We start from the raw sequence: 17,887 nt of genomic DNA, 5'->3' as shown, positions 1-17,887 counted from the left end.
GCCAAATGCCACAGAAACAAACTGTGGCTTGTCCTCTCCTATTCTGGCAAAGACTGAATGGGGTGCCTAGACTTCCACCACCAGCAAGTCTATTAGGAATCATCCCTCTCTCTCCTGTTGGGGTGGTAGCAGAAGAAACTTAATAGAGAGTCAGGACTTTCACCCAAACTCAGTGAGTGGTAATGAGGCTACCCCCTAAGGAAAGAATCAGTGAACTGAAAGAACAGTAGAAATTACTCAATCTGGGTCAGGCGCAATGGCTCACGCCTGTAATCCCAGCACTTTGGGACACCAAAGCAGGCAGATCACTTGAGGCCAGGAGTTCAAGACCAGGCTAGCCAACATGGCAAAACCCTATCTCTACTAAAAATGCAAAAACAATTAGCCGGGTGTAGTGGCACACACCTATAATCCCAGCTACTTGGGAGGCTGAGGCTTGAACCTGGGAGGCAGAGGTTGTAGAGAGCGAAGATCGTGCCAGTGCACTCCAGCCTGTGCAACACAGTGAGACCCTGTTTCAAAAAAAAAAAAAAAACTCAATCTGAAAAACAAACAAAATAGACTGGGGGAAAAATGAGCGGAGAGCCTCAGGGACTTGTGAGATTATAACAAAAGATTTAGGCCAGGCACGGTAGCTCACGCCTGTAATCCTAGCACTTTGGGAGGCCAAGGCGGGCAGATCACCAGGTCAAGAGATCAAGACAATCCTGGCCAACACGGTGAAACCCCATCTCTACTAAAAATACAAAAAATTAGCTGGGCGTGTGCCTGTAGCCCCAGTTTCTGGGGAGGCTGAGGCAGGAGAATCGCTTTGAACCCGGGAGGCGGATGTTGCAGTGAGCCAAGATCGTGCCACTGCACTCCAGCCTGGCAACAGAGCGAGACTCTCTCTCAAAAAAAAAAAAAAAAAAAAAAAAAAAAAAAAAAAGATTTAACATTTGCGACAGCAAATTTCCTGGAAGGAGAAGAGGAAGAGAACACGATAAAAAAAGTACCAAAGGATTTGGTACAGGGATAAACCTACAGATTCAAGAAGCTGAATGAACTCCTAACAGGATAAACCCAAACTACTTCAGGCCAAGACACATTGCAATAGTTTGGATGTTTGTCCCCTCCAAAACTTATGTTGAAATTTGATCCCCAATATTGGAGGTGGGGCCAAATGGGAGGTGTTTGGGTCATCAGGGTGGATCCCTCATGAATAGATTAATGTCCTCCCTCACCAGCAAATATGTTCTCACTCTTAGTTCCCGCAAGGGCTGGTTGTTAAAAAGAGCATGTCACCTAACCTCTTTTCTTTCCTCTTCTCTTGCCATTGATCTCTGCCCAAACCAACTTCTCTTCACCTTCCACTATGGTTGGGAGCAATCTGAGGCCCTCGCCAAATATAGATGCCCAATTTTGAACTTTCCAGCCATCAGAATCGTGACCCAAATAAACCATTTTTCTTTATAATTACCCAGCCCTCAGGTATTCCTTTATAGCAACACTAAATGAACTAAGACACACATCATAGTCAAACTGCTGAAGGCTAAAGACAAACAAAAAATATTGAATGCAGTGAGGGGAAAGCAATTTGAATAAAAGCAGATTTCTCTCTCTTTTTCTTTTTACTTATTTTGTTTTGTTGGGTTTTCTCCCATGTTCAACCAAGTTAGAAAGCCATTTTCTCATCAGAAGCCATGGAGGCCAGAGGGAAGTGGCACAAAATTGTTCAAGTGCTGCGGAAAAAGACTGTCAACTCAGATTGCTATATCCAGTGAAAACATCCTTTAAAAATGAAGGGGGTATGATTCAACAACAAAAAGACAAATAACCCACTGAAAAAATAAATATGTGAAAAAATGCTCAATGTCAACTGGGTGTGGTGGCTCACGCCTGTAATCCCAGCACTTTGGGAGGCCAAGGTGGGCAGATCACCTGAGGTCAGGAGTTCAAGACCAGCCTAGCCAACATGGTGAAACTATACTAAAAATACAAAAATTAGCTGGGTGTAGTGGCACACACCTGTAGTCCCAGCTACTCAGGACGCTGAGGTAGGAGAATTGTTTGAACCCGGGAGGCGGAGGCTGCAATGAGCCAAGATTGTGCCACTGCACTCCAGCTTGGGGGACAGAGTGAGACTCAGTCTCAAAAAAAAAAAAAAAATGTTCAATGTCATTAGTCATTAGGGAAATGCAAATAAAATCACAATAAGATACCACTTCACCACCAGAATGGCTATAATTTTTTAAAATGGAAAATAACAAGTGTTAGGATAGGGAGAAATTTGAATCCTCTTGTATTGCTGGTGGGAATGTAAAATGGCACACCTGCTGTGAAAAACAGTTTGGCAGTTCCTCAATAAGCTAAACATACAACTAAATATAGAATATGATTCAGTAATTTCACTCCTAGGTATATACCCCAAAGAACTGAAAACAAGCACTTAAAAAAATACTTGTACATGCATGTGGATAGCAGCACTATTTATAACAGTCAAAAAGTGGAAACAATCCAAATTCCATTAATAGATGAATGGCTAAATAAACTGTGGTATATAAATACAATGGCATATTATTCAGGCATAAGAAGGAATGAAGTATTGATACATACTACAACTTGTATAAGCCTCAAAACATTATGCTCAAGAAGCCAGACACGCCGGGCATGGTGGTTCACACCTGTAATCCCAGCACTTTGGGAGGCTGATACAGGTGGATCACGAGGTCAGGAGATCAAGCCCATCCTGGCCAACATGGTGAAACCCCATCTCTACTAAAAATACCAAAAAAAAAAAAAAAAAAAAAAATTAGCTGGGCATGGTGGTGTGTGCCTGTAGTCCCAGCTACTCGAGAGGCTGAGGCAGGAGAATCGCTTGAACCTGGGAAGTGGAGGTTGCAGTGAGCAGAGATTGCGCCACTGCACTCCAGCCTGGCCACAGAGCAAGACTCTGTCTCAAAAAAAAAAAAAAAAAAAAAAAAAAAGCCAGACACAAAAGGTCACATAGTGTATTATTCCATTTATATGAAAGTCCAGAACAGGTATTAATAAATCTAGAGAGACAGAAAGCAGACTGGTGATGGCCAGAGGCTGAGGACTGACTGGCTAATGGGTACAGGATTTCCTTTCAGGGTGATGAAAATGTTATGGAACTAGATAGTGGTGATGTTTTGATGGTTGCACAACATTTTCTTTTCTTTTTTCTTTTTCTTTTTTTTTTTTTTTTTGAGATGGAGTCTCGCTCTTGTCACCCAGCCTGGAGTGCAGTGGCACGATCTCAGCTCACTGCAACCTCCGCCTCCTGGGTTCAAGTGATTCTCCTGCCTCAGCCTCCCGAATAGCTGGGATTACAGGCACATGCCACCACACCCGACTAATTTTTCTTATTTTCAGTAGAGATGAGGTTTTGTCATGTTGGCCAGGCTGGTCTTGAACTCCTGACCTCAGGTGATCCGCCTGCCTCAGCCTCCCAATATGCTGGGATTACAGTCATGAGCCACCGCGCCCGGCCGACAAAATTTTCAATGTACTAAGCGCCACTGCATTGTATACATTAAAATAGTTAAAATTGTGAACTTTATGTTGTGTGTATTTTACTACAACAAAAAAATAATGAAGGGGGCCAGGTGCAGTGGCTCATATCTGTAATCTTAGCACTTTGGGAGGCCGAGGCAGGCGGCTGGGAGGTGGAGTTTGCAGTGAGCTGAGATCATGCTACTGCACTCTAGCCTGGGCAACATTGAGCATTGAGTGAGTGAGACTCCGTCTAAAAAAAAAAAAAGAAGGAAGGAAAATCCTAGCAGGATTTTCTACAGATACAGACAAGATTATTACTATTACTATTATTATTATTATTTCCTTCGAGATGAGGTTTCACTCTGTCACCCAGGTGGAGTGCAGTGGCGGGATCTCAGCTCACCACAATCTCCACCTCCCAGGCTCAAGCGATCCTCCCACCTCAGTCTCCAGAGTAGCTGGGACCCCAGGCGCATGCCACCACATCCAGCTAATTTTTTTGTATTTTTGGTAGAGACAAGGTTTCACCATGTTGGCCAGGCTGGTCTTGAACTCCGGAGCTCAGGCGATCCACCCACCTCGGCCTCCCAAAGTGCTGGAATTACAGCATGAGCCACCACCTTGTTTTAAAAATCTGTAACTTTAAGACAAGAGACCGGGCGCGGTGGCTCACGCCTGTAATCCCAGCACTTTGGGAGGCCGAGGCGGGCGGATCACGAGGTCAGGAGATCGAGGCCATCCTGGCTAACACAGTGAAACCCTGTCTCTACTAAAAATACAAAAAATCAGCCGGGCGTGGTGGCGGGCGCCTGTAGTCCCAGGTACTCGGAAGGCTGAGGCAGGAGAATGGCGTGAACCTGGGAGGCGGAGATTGCAGTGAGCCGAGATCACGCCACTGCACTCCAGCCTGGGCGACAGAGCGAGACTCCGTCTCAAAAAAAAAAAGACAAGATTATTCTAAAAGTTATATCAAAGGCAAAGAAGCGGACATAGCTAAAACAATTTTTAAAAATAATTAAATGAGGTCGGGCGCGGTGGCTGACACCTGTAATCCCAGCACTTTGGGAGGCCGAGGCGGGCAGATCACTTGAGGTCAGGAGTTGGAGACCAGCCTGGCCAACATGGCGAAACCCCGTCTCTACTAAAAATACAAAAATTAGCCAGGCGTGGTGGTGTGTGCCTGTAATCCCAGCTATTCGGCAGGGTGAGGCAGGAGAATCACTTGAGCCCAAGGCAGGGAGGTTGCAGTGAGCTGAGATCATGCCACTACACTCCAGCCTGGGCAACAGAGGGAGACTGTCTCAAAAAAAAAAGAAAGAAAGAAAGAAGGAAAGAAGGAAGGAAGGAAGGAAGGAAGGAAGGAAGGAAGGAAGGAAGGAAGGAAAGAAAGAAAAGAAAAGAAAAAAGAGAAAAAGAATTACATGAATTAAAGACTGTGTGGTATTGGCAGAGGGATAAATATACAGATCAGTGAAACAATATAGAAAACCCAGTAGTAGACCCACACAAATATACCCAACTGATTTTTTTTTCTTTTTTTTTTCCAATGAGAAAATGCTAAAACAAGCAAAACTTCATGAAGGGACATCTCATCAAAGACGATATACAGATGGCAAATAAGCTCATAAAAATATTTTCTACATCATTAGCCATAAGGGAAATACAAATTAAAACCAAAATTAGATATCATTACACACCTATCAGAATGGCTAAAAAATAGTTGACGACATCAGCCAAGTGCAGTGGCTCACACCTATAATCCCAACACTTTGGAAGTCTGAGGGGGCAGATCACTTGAGGTCAGGAGTTTGAGACCAGCCTGGCCAACATGGTAAAACCCCACCACTACTAAAAATACAAACAATAGCCTGGCATGGTGGTGCACACCTGTGGTTCCAACTACTTGGGAGGCTGAGGTGGGAGGATCCTTGAGCCCAGGAGGTGGAGGTTGCAGTGAGCTGAGATCACACCACTGCACTCCAGCCTGGGTGACAGAGTAAGATTCTGTCTCAAAAAAAAAGAATCTTTGTTGGTAAATTCCTTCAGGTTTTGGTGTGTTTGAAAATGTTTTACTTATTTTTAATTCTGGAATAATATTTTAGCTGAGTATGGAAGTCTAGGTTGGCAGTTACTATCTCTTGGCTTATCAGAGCCACACCACAACTGTATTCTCAACAAAAGAGAGATGACACACCACTCTGCTACCACAAAAATGACCAGATAATCCCCTCTTCAGACTAACATGAGTAACTAATGCTTTTTTCTCTTTACCAATTTGGGTTATAATCCTCTTGCTTCCTAGGTAAGAATTATTTAGACACCCAATCACTGAAACGCCCCCACTTCTTAACAGTATTCAATCCCAAATTAGTCCTCATTCAGAGTTTTAGAGACTAGGAAAAAACAAACAAACAACAAAATCAGCCCTCACCATTCTAAACTGTAGTTCAGAAATATCCAACAGAAGCTGAAACTCTATAAGAGGTTCCTTTTAACCTCTCCTTAGGGAAATGGTCCCATAATTCCTTTGGGGCATTCTCTCCCTTGCTACAGCAAGCCAGTAGATTTAACTTTTTTGACTACAGATTTGTTTCCAGTGGTGTTTAGTTAATGAGCTTCGACAAAGATAATGGTCAAATTTCTCCAATATCAATTGACTATGTGAAGAATATATATATATATATACACACACACACACATATTTGTGTGTGTGTATGTAATATATACATATTTATATAAGAACATATTGGCAGGGAGCAGTGGCTTATGCCTGTAATCCCAGCACTTTGGAAGGCCAAGGTGGGCGGATCACTTAAGCCCAGGAGTTCGAGACCAGCCTGGCCAACATGGCAAAACCCCATCTCTACTAAAAATACAAAATTAGCTGAGTGTGGTGACACACGCCTGTAATCCTAGCTACTCAGGTGGCTGAGGCATGAGAATCACTTGAACCCAGGTGGCAGAGGCTGCAGTAAGCCGAGATCGCTGGGTGACAGAGGGAGACCCTGTCTCAAAAGAAAAAGAAAAGAAAGAACGAACCCAGGTCATTTGTCCTGTAGAGTATTCACAAAGTCTGAATTTGCACCTTTGAGTTACCACTTAATGTCTCCTGTATTTCCTGTAAATTAGTAGTTAGCTCTAATCAGATTCAGACTGGTTTGTTTGTTTGTTTGTTTGTTTTTGGTATGGCTACTTCATGCAAGGTGGAGTTATGTACTCTATGATCAGGAAAACATGTTTATCTCTGTTTTCATGATGAATAACAGCCACTGTTTTTTTGTTTACGTAGAGATGGGCTCTTACTATGTTGTCCAGGCTGGTTTTGAACTCCTGGGCTTAAGCAATCCTCCCACCTCAGCCTCCCAAAATGCTGGGATTACAGGTGTGAGCCACTGTGCCCTGCCACAGTCATTGTTGACCATTGCCTAGATATATTAATTCATTTGGATTTACAAAATGTTGATATTCTAATTATATTATCCCTTCTTCAATTATTTACTGGAATGCTTCTATAAAGAGAAATTTCCCCCTCATCTTGAGATACAGTTCCCAAAAGAAAACCAGGATAAATACTTGATTCTTTCCAATTACCAGCAGTTTTTAAAATAATGAGTTGATCTGCCAGCATTCTCCAACAATGACCAATGGGTTTGTATTTTTAAGTATCATTGTGAATTCATGGATTTAAACATATTTTATGAATTTCAATCCATTGCAGATAGTATCCATTTTGATACTTAAATTGCCCCATCTTTGGCCAATGGGAACTATTCTAGTTGGCTCCTAAGTTCTTTTGTTACAATCCTAACACTCTTTGAAAGCTTCCTTGCCTATCTTGGACAATACCTGCCCCAAACCTGAAATCAGCCACTTATCCAAGGAGTTGTTGGTTGGTCCCTTTTAACAGAAAATGGTATTTACATAGCACAATTTGAGTACTAGAGGTGTTTATTTTTACTGGATCATTGTTTCCAGGCCTTTTTAGGGTAAAGCTAGGAAAATTTTAAGGATAAAATAAACCATGAGTTCAGAGTTATATTTGCAATTTAAATTCAGAATTACGGAGTTTTCTCTTAACTTCATCAATCGTAAATATGTATCTCTTTATTCCACCCTAAAAATTCTGGTTCTCAGAGACACCAACATTATTAATCATTTGTTTTATCTCATAACTAAAATAATCTCAGAATAACAATACCAACACTAACACCATAATATGGCTATTTAAAAATATTTTTGCATTTATTTTCTGGCATTATAGTATATCCCACTTAGGCTGTCATAGTCAAATTATTATGTTTTAAAGTCACTTGAATAGTTTGGTTAGAAGCATTTTACATTTCTATAATGAAACTGCTTGTGATATGGCCTCTAATGGTTGAGAAATATTTGTCATATATATATACCTGAGAAGTATATATTTGACAAAAATATTTGTCATATATATACCTGAGAAGAGTGCTATGAGGGTCTCTAGATTCTGTATTAAAATAGAGCCAACTGGTAAAGATGGCTTAGTGATTGTGTTGGTTATTACTGAGTGTCAATTTGATTGGATTGAAGGATACAAAGTATTGATCCTGGGTGTGTCTGTGAGGGTGTTGCCAAAAGAAATTAACATTTGAGTCAGTGGGCTGGGAAAGGCAGATCCACCCTTAATCTGGGTGAGCACAATCTAATTCACTGCCAGCACAGCTAGAATAAAAAGCAGGCAGAAAAATATGAAAGGAGAGACTGGCCTAGCCTCCCAGCCTACATCTTTCTCCCATGCTGGATGCTTCCTGCCCTTGAACATCAGACTCCAAGTTCTTCAATTTTGAGACTGAGACTGGCTCTCCTTGCTCCTCAAGCTTGCAGACAGCCTACTGTGGGACCCTGTGATTGTGTAAGTTAATACTTAATAAATTCCCCTTTGTTTATATATCTACCTATATAGATATCCATATCTATATAGATATTAATAAATCTAGAGAGACAGAAAGCAGACTGGTGATGGCCAGTCTAGATGGCTAGGTAGATAGACATGGATATAGATATAGATCTCTATATAGATAGAGGTAGATATAGATATAGATATATGTCCTATTAGTTCTGTTCCTCTAGAGAACCCTAATACAGTGACCGTATTTGGAATCGGTCCTTCTGTTAATTTCACTTGGCAAATACTAAAAGATGATGATCTCAGATATATCTATGGCTGCAAAAACATGACATGGCTAAATCCCTTGGTTGCAGTATCTCTTTTCTTTTTTAAGGGGGGTGGGGGGGCGGGTCTCACTGTTTCCCAGGCTGGAGTGCAATGGCGCTATCATAGCTCACTGCAGCCTCAAACTCCTGCACTCAAGTGACCCTCCTGCCTCAGCTCCCAAAGTGCTGAGATTTTGCAATATTTATGGTCACAAGATTATGTTATTCCATAAAAGTATCTTTCTGAGGCTAGGCATGTTGGTTCACACTTGTAATCCCAGCGCTCTGAGAGGCTGAGATGGAAGGATTCATTGAGGCAAGGAGTTCAAGACCAGCCTGGTCAACATAGTGAGACCTCATCTCGGAAGGAAGGAAGGAAGGAAGGAGGGAGGGAGGGAGGGAGCGAAGGAAGGAAGGAAGGAAGGAAGGAAGGAAGGAAGGAAGGAAAAGTATCTTTTTGAATCTTTTTCTATTTCTCCAACTCTTTCTTTAGAAGAATTCTATTTCCATTCTTTCTTCACCTCTTTGCCTTTGTTAGCCTTCTCTCCAAGCAAATCGGGAGCCTTTATTTTTTGTGTATTCATGAGGGGGAGGAAGACGAATTGCTGTACAAACTAAAGTAATGAAAATGGAGTAGGTAGGAGGATAGACAGCTGCAAGGATCTGAGCTGGATAGACTGAACAAACCCTCATCCTAAGCAACTCACAGCTCAGATTTCTTCTCTGGACAGCTGGCTTTTTTTGTCCTTCTGAAATACTCTGCAAAGATAGGGGAGGGGCTATGAACTACCTCTGCTATGGATCTTATTTAAAGTCAGCTACCTCCTAGATACTATCTGTAGAACCTAAATGTAATATTCAGCATAGCAGGGATGAACATGGTAAATGAAAGGTATCCAATTGCCCACTGTAATTTTTAAAGGCCAGGAGCTCAACGTTATTGAAAATGCTGGAGGGCTGCCTGGAGTAGGCAGTGACCACAGAGTCACACAAGCTGGAATTGGATATCCAACTTGTCTGTCATATTTCTCTCCTCCCTCCCTGACTTGGCACTCAATACTCCATATTCTTTCTAATCCTCTAACCCTCCCCACTCCCCCAACTCCCACACCCTACCCCCACCAACGTTCCTGGAATTTTGGACTTAGCTATTTTTAAAACCGTCAACTCAGTAGCCACCTCCCTCCCTGCTCAGCTGTCCAGTACTCTGGCCAGCCATATACTCCCCCTTCCCCCCATACCAAACCTTCTCTGGTTCCCTGACCTCAGTGAGACAGCAGCCGGCCTGGGGACCTGGGGGAGACATGGAGAAAGAGACGGAGGACCCCCTGGCTGGAGCTGACCCACAGAGTAGGGAATCATGGCTGGAGAATTGGATAGCAGAGTAATATTTGACCTCTGGAAACAGTAAGTCAAAATGAAATTGCAATTCCTTTAATAAGCTTTTATATTGAAGTTAGACTTTTATAAAATTACAAACACCTACTTGGATGTCTCTCGTCCAAATGCTGGGATCTCTCCCTACCAAGGTGCCCCAATCTCCATTTCTCTTTCTGTCTTCTTTCTGGCCTCTGGCCTCTAGCTTTTTGAAGTTTAATTCTCTGTCTCTCCTCTGGCAGTCTTAGCCCTTTCTTTACCTTATTACCTCAAGACTTCTGATGAAGTTTTAGAAGGAGTTCCCTACGTCCTCTATTCTGTAGTTTTCTTACCAAGGCCAAATATGACCTCAGATGATGAGTCACTGATACCCTTCTATCCTGCCCCCACTTAGCAATGCCCTTCACATTGAGATTCCAAGGGTGGGGGCTGCTCCCTGTAAATGATTTCTCCCCACAACTCTAGTCCCTCCATTCTATTCTCCCTCTTGCAGGACTCTTCCCCCAATCATATCCTTACCCATAAGATAGGGGAGTTAGGCAGGAGGGATTTAGCCCTTCTCCAACTCCTGTCATCATAAAAGACTGAGAACTTCAGAATTTGAAAAGAAGAGATTAATGGAAGGAGTGAAATTTGGGAAAATACAAGAACTGTTGACTTAGAAAAAACAAATATTGATTTGCATGTTTGGTTTGCGTCCCATTATTCCATGAGAGAGGGAGATCAAAATTGCAGCTCTCTACAGCTGATGAAAAGAGATTGGTTTCCTTTTCATTTGAATACTGATATTCTAGAGCGGATGGGTATACCACCCTTAATCCTTCTTGTGTTCTGACACAAAGGAGGAAAAGAAATGTATGACTCCTAGAGGGCATCTCCTCCTAATGGAGAGGGACAAATAAGAAGTATGTTTCTGAAATATTTTCAGGTCCTAATTTTACTAGGGTACCCACTAGGATTACTGGTATCTGATCTAGCCCCATGATTCCTCCATCTTTGACATACCTGCTGTTTGGTAGCTCAGAATGGAGCAATACAGTGGACTCTGCCCCCTTGAGTTCACTCAACCTTCCCTCCACCCCCACCTAGGGGTATTGCACAAGGGCCCTAAAAGTGGCCACAGGAACAGGGCAAAGAGGCTTAACTGCCACACTTATAGTTTGAGGAACTCCAATCTCCCCATATTACAGCCTGTTCATCCTTTTCTTGATCTCCCCAGATTCACTCCACATTATCCTTACCAATCTTCAACTCTTCTCTCTCTCCATGTCCAGCCAAATTTCTTTTTTCAGTCACTTACAGGGCTTCCGGTCAAAATTCACTAGGTAGGAGGGTCATCAGCTGGGAAGAACCGGCGCCTGGGAAACCTGGCTGGATAGGTATGGGGGAGCCAGGCCAGTCCCCTAGTCCCAGGTCCTCCCATGGCAGTCCCCCAACTCTAAGCACTCTCACTCTCCTGCTGCTCCTCTGTGGACATGGTAAGGAAGGGCCAGGGAAGGGTTTGGGGAAATCTAGAGGGTAGGCTGCTATGTAGGGGTTGGCGTGTGAGCCTGAATGAGTGAGGAGAGATAGGCGCTGAGAGTCCCGATCACTCGCCCTGCTCTCAAATACTAATATTTTATTTCCCGTTCAGTCTGGGGAAGGCCACTGGGGAAGCCCTTGGTCGACAGGCAGAAGAGATGTGGCAGGCTTACACACTTTTAGTAAGACAGCCGAGAGAACTAGGGACTAGGGGGTTGGGGGCTGGAGAAGGCCCTTAGTTAGGTTTTAGGAAGGCTGGAAACCCCTGATGAGATTTGGAAGAGTTATGAGCAAACTACACTCCGATAGAGCAGAGGTCTGAGGACCGTCTCACAATCCTCTCCCTTCTGTCTTTAGCTCATTCTCAATGCAAGATCCTCCGCTGCAATGCTGAGTACGTATCGTCCACTCTGAGCCTTAGAGGTGGGGGTTCATCAGGAGCACTTCGAGGAGGAGGAGGAGGCCGGGGTGGAGGGGTGGGCTCTGGCGGCCTCTGTCGAGCCCTCCGCTCCTATGCGCTCTGCACTCGGCGCACCGCCCGCACCTGCCGCGGGGACCTCGCCTTCCATTCGGCGGTACATGGCATCGAAGACCTGATGATCCAGCACAACTGCTCCCGCCAGGGCCCTACAGCCCCTCCCCCACCCCGGGGCCCCGCCCTTCCAGGCGCGGGCTCCGGCCTCCCTGCCCCGGACCCTTGTGACTATGAAGGCCGGTTTTCCCGGCTGCATGGTCGTCCCCCGGGGTTCTTGCATTGCGCTTCCTTCGGGGACCCGCATGTGCGCAGCTTCCACCATCACTTTCACACATGCCGTGTCCAAGGAGCTTGGCCTCTACTGGATAATGACTTCCTCTTTGTCCAAGCCACCAGCTCCCCCATGGCGTTGGGGGCCAACGCTACCGCCACCCGGAAGGTCAGGCACTCAATCTTCCTTCCGATCCACCTCATGAGATTCTTCCACGGGCACCATTCCTCCCCATCCCCACTATTCAACAGCAATGCTCCCTAATTCCCTTTTCTTCCTCAACCTCTCCCCCATCTCGAATCACTCCCTTCTACCAAACACCTGGAGCTGTAAATCACTTCCCCTTGATGGGAATTTGACTCAAATGCAGAAAACCTTGAAGAGACAGTCGGAGAGGGCGGACCTGAGGAGTTTCAGAAGGGAAACTTTTCCCTCTCCTAGGAAGTTGCCAAGATTAAGTAGAGAGGGGGTTAAGTAGGGATGAGGTAATACTGGAACGTAAATAGGAGAAGGGATCAAGGATTGAGGGCCATAGTAGTCCTGCATCTCTACTTGGATCAGATCTCTAACTATGTATGAGGTCTGATTGGGGGAAGATGCACTGAACCCAAAATGAACTGTTTTCCCTCTTGTCCTCACAGCTCACCATCATATTTAAGAACATGCAGGAATGCATTGATCAGAAGGTCTATCAGGCTGAGGTGGATAATCTTCCTGTAGCCTTTGAAGATGGTTCTATGAATGGAGGTGACCGACCTGGGGGATCCAGTTTGTCGATTCAAACTGCTAACCCTGGGAACCATGTGGAGATCCAAGCTGCCTACATTGGCACAACTATAATCATTCGGCAGACAGCTGGGCAGCTCTCCTTCTCCATCAAGGTAGCAGAGGATGTGGCCATGGCCTTCTCAGCTGAACAGGACCTGCAGCTCTGTGTTGGGGGGTGCCCTCCAAGTCAGCGACTCTCTCGATCAGAGCGCAATCGTCGGGGAGCTATAACCATTGATACTGCCAGACGGCTGTGCAAGGAAGGGCTTCCAGTGGAAGATGCTTACTTCCATTCCTGTGTCTTTGATGTTTTAATTTCTGGTGATCCCAACTTTACCGTGGCAGCTCAGGCAGCACTGGAGGATGCCCGAGCCTTCCTGCCAGACTTAGAGAAGCTGCATCTCTTCCCCTCAGATGCTGGGGTTCCTCTTTCTTCAGCAACCCTCTTAGCTCCACTCCTTTCTGGGCTCTTTGTTCTGTGGCTTTGCATTCAGTAAGGGGACCATCAGTCCCATTACTAGTTTGGAAATGATTTGGAGATACAGATTGGCATAGAAGAATGTAAAGAATCATTAAAGGAAGCAGGGCCTAGGAGACACGTGAAACAATGACATTATCCAGAGTCAGATGAGGCTGCAGTCCAGGGTTGAAATTATCACAGAATAAGGATTCTGGGCAAGGTTACTGCATTCCGGATCTCTGTGGGGCTCTTCACCAATTTTTCCAGCCTCATTTATAGTAAACAAATTGTTCTAATCCATTTACTGCAGATTTCACCCTTATAAGTTTAGAGGTCATGAAGGTTTTAATGATCAGTAAAGATTTAAGGGTTGAGATTTTTAAGAGGCAAGAGCTGAAAGCAGAAGACATGATCATTAGCCATAAGAAACTCAAAGGAGGAAGACATAATTAGGGAAAGAAGTCTATTTGATGAATATGTGTGTGTAAGGTATGTTCTGCTTTCTTGATTCAAAAATGAAGCAGGCATTGTCTAGCTCTTAGGTGAAGGGAGTCTCTGCTTTTGAAGAATGGCACAGGTAGGACAGAAGTATCATCCCTACCCCCTAACTAATCTGTTATTAAAGCTACAAATTCTTCACACCATCCTCTGTTGCCTATGTTGAATCTCTTTACAGATGCTTGAAATGGAGTAAATGCAATGTGTTCACTCCACTGAAAGAGGGCTCGGAAGTATCAGATACTGTTTCTATCTCAGGGAGTTTACAGGCTATTGGAGAGACAAAACCAATTCACATGAAAGAGTGATGAGTGTGTAATTATTCACTAAATCCTACAGTACGGTACGTTCAGATGGGAAGATGGTAGATTTGAACTAAAGTAATAAGAATAATAAAAGGTAACAGAGAAGATGGGATTTGAAGTGAGCTTTGAAGACTGGGTAAGATTCAAATTGTTAACGATCTTCCAGGCAATGAAAACCATCTGGAGTTATGCACGGATTCATGATTCAGCAAGGAAATGAGCAAAACTCAAATGCAGTAGACAAGGAGTAATGGGACAGAAGGTTAGATGGGCAGAGGCCAGATTATGAAGCACCTTAAAAAGGGGGTAAGGGGTTTAAATTTGATTAATATCTAACACTTATTGAAGCTTAAAATCTGCCAGGCAATGTTTTAAACACTTTTAAAACATTGACTTAATTCTCATAGCTCTCTAAGGAAGGTGGTATTCTTATCTCTATTTTTATATAAGGAAACTTGCCTCCAGTCACACAGCTAACAAATTATGGAACTTGCCTCCAGTCACACAGTTAACAAATGGCAGAGCCAGAAACTGAACCTATGCCATTTGGATCCCGAAACTTAATTTTTAATCACTATACTATATTGTCAAGGAAGCAGAGAGCCACTAAAGATTCTGGTTGTGGAGCTGGTAAAGATTCTAAAAGGGGAGTTGTGGTGGTCAATGTCACCACAAACGCTACCCTGAGGCTGGGCGCGGTGGCTGACACCTGTAATCCAGCACTTTGGGAGGCCAAGGTGGGTGGATCACTTGAGGCCAGGAGTTCGAGACCAGCCTGGGCAACATGGTAAAACCCCATCTCTACTAAAAATACAAGAAATTTGCCAGGCATGATAGTCCATGCCTGTAATCCTGTAATCCAAGCTACTCAGGAAGCAGAGGCATGAGAATCGAGAATTGCTTGAACATGGGCCAGGAGGCAGAGGTTGCAGTGAGCTGAGACCACGCCACTGCACTCCAGCCTGGGCAACAGAGTGAGACTGTCAAAAAAAAAACAACTACTCTCTTCTCATATTCTCATATAAAGCCAAAAAGAGAGAGTTGGAAAAGGAGGGAAAGCCCAAAGTTGAAGGAATCTAGTTTGTAGAAGAAAGACTGAGAAGAAATGCTGTTCTAGATGAGGGTGCTCTAAAGTAACAATGCTGCTCTGAACAAAATTATGAAGGAGGTAACGTTTACATTTAATATCTTCCCTGTTTCTGGTCTCATCCTCCCCTCTCAGGTACTCCATAACCGAGGACCTGTCCTCCCTGCCCTAATCAAGTACTCACCATTATCTTCCACCTCTCCTCTCAGTCCCTGACACCTGACAATACTCCCCTGAACAAATATTACAGTAGGGCCCTTTGTATCTACTAATTCTGCATCCACAGGTTCAACCAACCACGCACTGAAAATATTTGGGAAGTAGCCGGGCGCAGTGGCTCACACCTGTAATCCCAGCACTTTGGGAGGCTGAGGCGGGTGGATCACAAGGTCAGGAGTTTGAGACCAGCCTGACCAACATGGTGAAACCCCATCTCCACTAAAAATACAAAAAATTAGCCAGGTGTGCTGGTGGGAGCCTGTAGTCCCAGCTATTCGGGAAGCTGAGGCAGGAGAATGGCGTGAACCCCGGAGGCGGAGCTTGCCGTGAGCGGAGATCGCGCCACTGCACTCCAGACTGGGTGACAGAGCGAGACTCCGTCTCAAAAAAAAAAAAAAAGTAATAAGGCTAGCTCTAAGCCCGCGCGAAGGAAGAGTATTACATGACAGGTGTCATCAAAGAATTTCACTTACCACTTGGCTGTGAAATTCTTCTTTTTTTTTTTTTTTTGAGACGGAGTCTCGCTGTGTCGCCCAGGCTGGAATGCAGTGGCGCAATCTCGGCTCACTGCAAGCTCCGCCTCCTGGGTTCACGCCATTCTCCTGCCTCAGCTTCCCGAGTAGCTGGGACTACAGGCGCCCGCCACCACGCCCGGCTAATTTTTTTGTATTTTTAGTAGAGACGGGGTTTCACCGTGTTGGCCAGGATGGTCTCGATCTCCTGACCTCGTGATTCGCCCGCCTCGGCCTCCCAAAGTGCTGGGATTACAGGCGTGCGCCACCGCGCCCAGCCGAAATTCTTCTCAATTCACTTGAAATTCCCACACCTGAGGGATAAAGTTACTCTTTTAAGAGAACCAATACAAAGAGTATTTCTTCAAAAGGATGTTTTGAGTTAAAATACCTATATTTTCTGTGAAGTGAAGAGATAGCCCTGGATATGTCTCTTCCCCCAATTTTTTTTTTTCATTACAACACATTATTTAATCCATTAGCTAAAGGTTACTTTGGAAAGCATAGAGACAGTGCTTTGAGGGAATGGCAGAATGGCTGTGGTCCTTAAAAGAGGTGGAGAGGAGGGAATAGAGGATAAAGAATTGCAGGAGAAATTTGAAATGGCAGACCAGATACGTCTCGAACTCCTGGCCTCAAGTGATCTGCTCGCCTCAGCCTCCCAAAATGCTGGGATTATAGGCATGAGCCACCACGCCCAGCCCAACTAGCCCTATTATTAATGGAGCATTTTTAAATAGGTAGCTCAAAATAAGCATATGAAAATATGCTCAACATCATTAGTCATTGGGGAAATACAAATCAAATGAAAACAACAATGAAAAAATACTACATACCCACTAGAATGGTTAAAATGGAAAAGACTGTTAAATAAAATACAAAATATTAGGAAAATATGGAGCTTTCATGTGCTGTTGGTGGGAATGTAAAATGGTACAACTACTTTGTAAAACAGTTTGGCAGTTCGTTAAAAGGTAAGTGTACACTTACCATACAAACCAGACATTCCAAACTTAGGTACTGACCCAAGAGAAATGATAACATGTGCTTCACAAAAACTTATATACAAATGCTTGTAACAGTTTTATCTGTAATAACCAAAAACTGGAAACAACTCAATGTTGAAATGGTGAATGGATACACCAATTGCAGTAAATTCACATAATTGAATACACAGCAATAAAATGAAATTAATTCCTGATATACACAACATGGATAAATCTCAAAGTAATTATGCAAGTGAAAAAAGCTGTTGCCCCGCAAAAAAAAGAGTATATACCATCTGCTTCCATTCATATCAAATTATTAAAAATCTTCAGCAGATCATGGACTGTAAAAATATATAAAATGTTAGCAAACATATAGTGAGAAAAGGTGATCAATGGTTGCTTAAGGAATGGGCAGAGTGAAGGAGGGATGGCTTACAAAGGGGCATGAAGTAGGCCGGGTGCGGTGGCTCACACCAGCAATCCCAGCATTTTGGGAGGCTTAGGAGGGTGGATAACTTGAAGCCAGGGGTTTGAGACCAGCCTGGCCAACATGGCAGAACCCTGTCTCTAATAAAAAGCCCTGTCTCTACTAAAAACCCTGTCTCCACTAAAAACCCTGTCTCCACTAAAATGCCCTGTCTCTACTGGGTGTGGTAGCACGAGCCTGAAATCCCAGTTACTCAGGAGGCTGAGGCACAAGAATCGCTTGAACCCAGGAGG

General features: G+C 44.0%; 1 protein-coding gene across 1 annotated transcript; it reads left to right on the top strand.

Moving 5' to 3' along the window:
- Positions 1 to 11,336: 11,336 nt before the first annotated feature.
- On the top strand, positions 11,337 to 14,201 carry HJV (hemojuvelin BMP co-receptor). Its single transcript, XM_003806185.5, has 3 exons — positions 11,337 to 11,540; positions 11,941 to 12,497; positions 12,971 to 14,201. Exons 1-3 carry the CDS (start codon positions 11,444 to 11,446, stop codon positions 13,592 to 13,594), a joined length of 1,278 nt encoding a protein of 425 aa, XP_003806233.1. The 5' UTR covers positions 11,337 to 11,443; the 3' UTR covers positions 13,595 to 14,201.
- Positions 14,202 to 17,887: the final 3,686 nt, after the last annotated feature.

Source organism: Pan paniscus, chromosome 1, assembly GCF_029289425.2.
Source record: "Pan paniscus chromosome 1, NHGRI_mPanPan1-v2.0_pri, whole genome shotgun sequence".
Lineage (NCBI taxonomy): Eukaryota > Metazoa > Chordata > Mammalia > Primates > Hominidae > Pan > Pan paniscus.
Note: the sequence above shows the minus strand (reverse complement) of the source record. Positions and strands in the feature narration are given on the sequence as shown.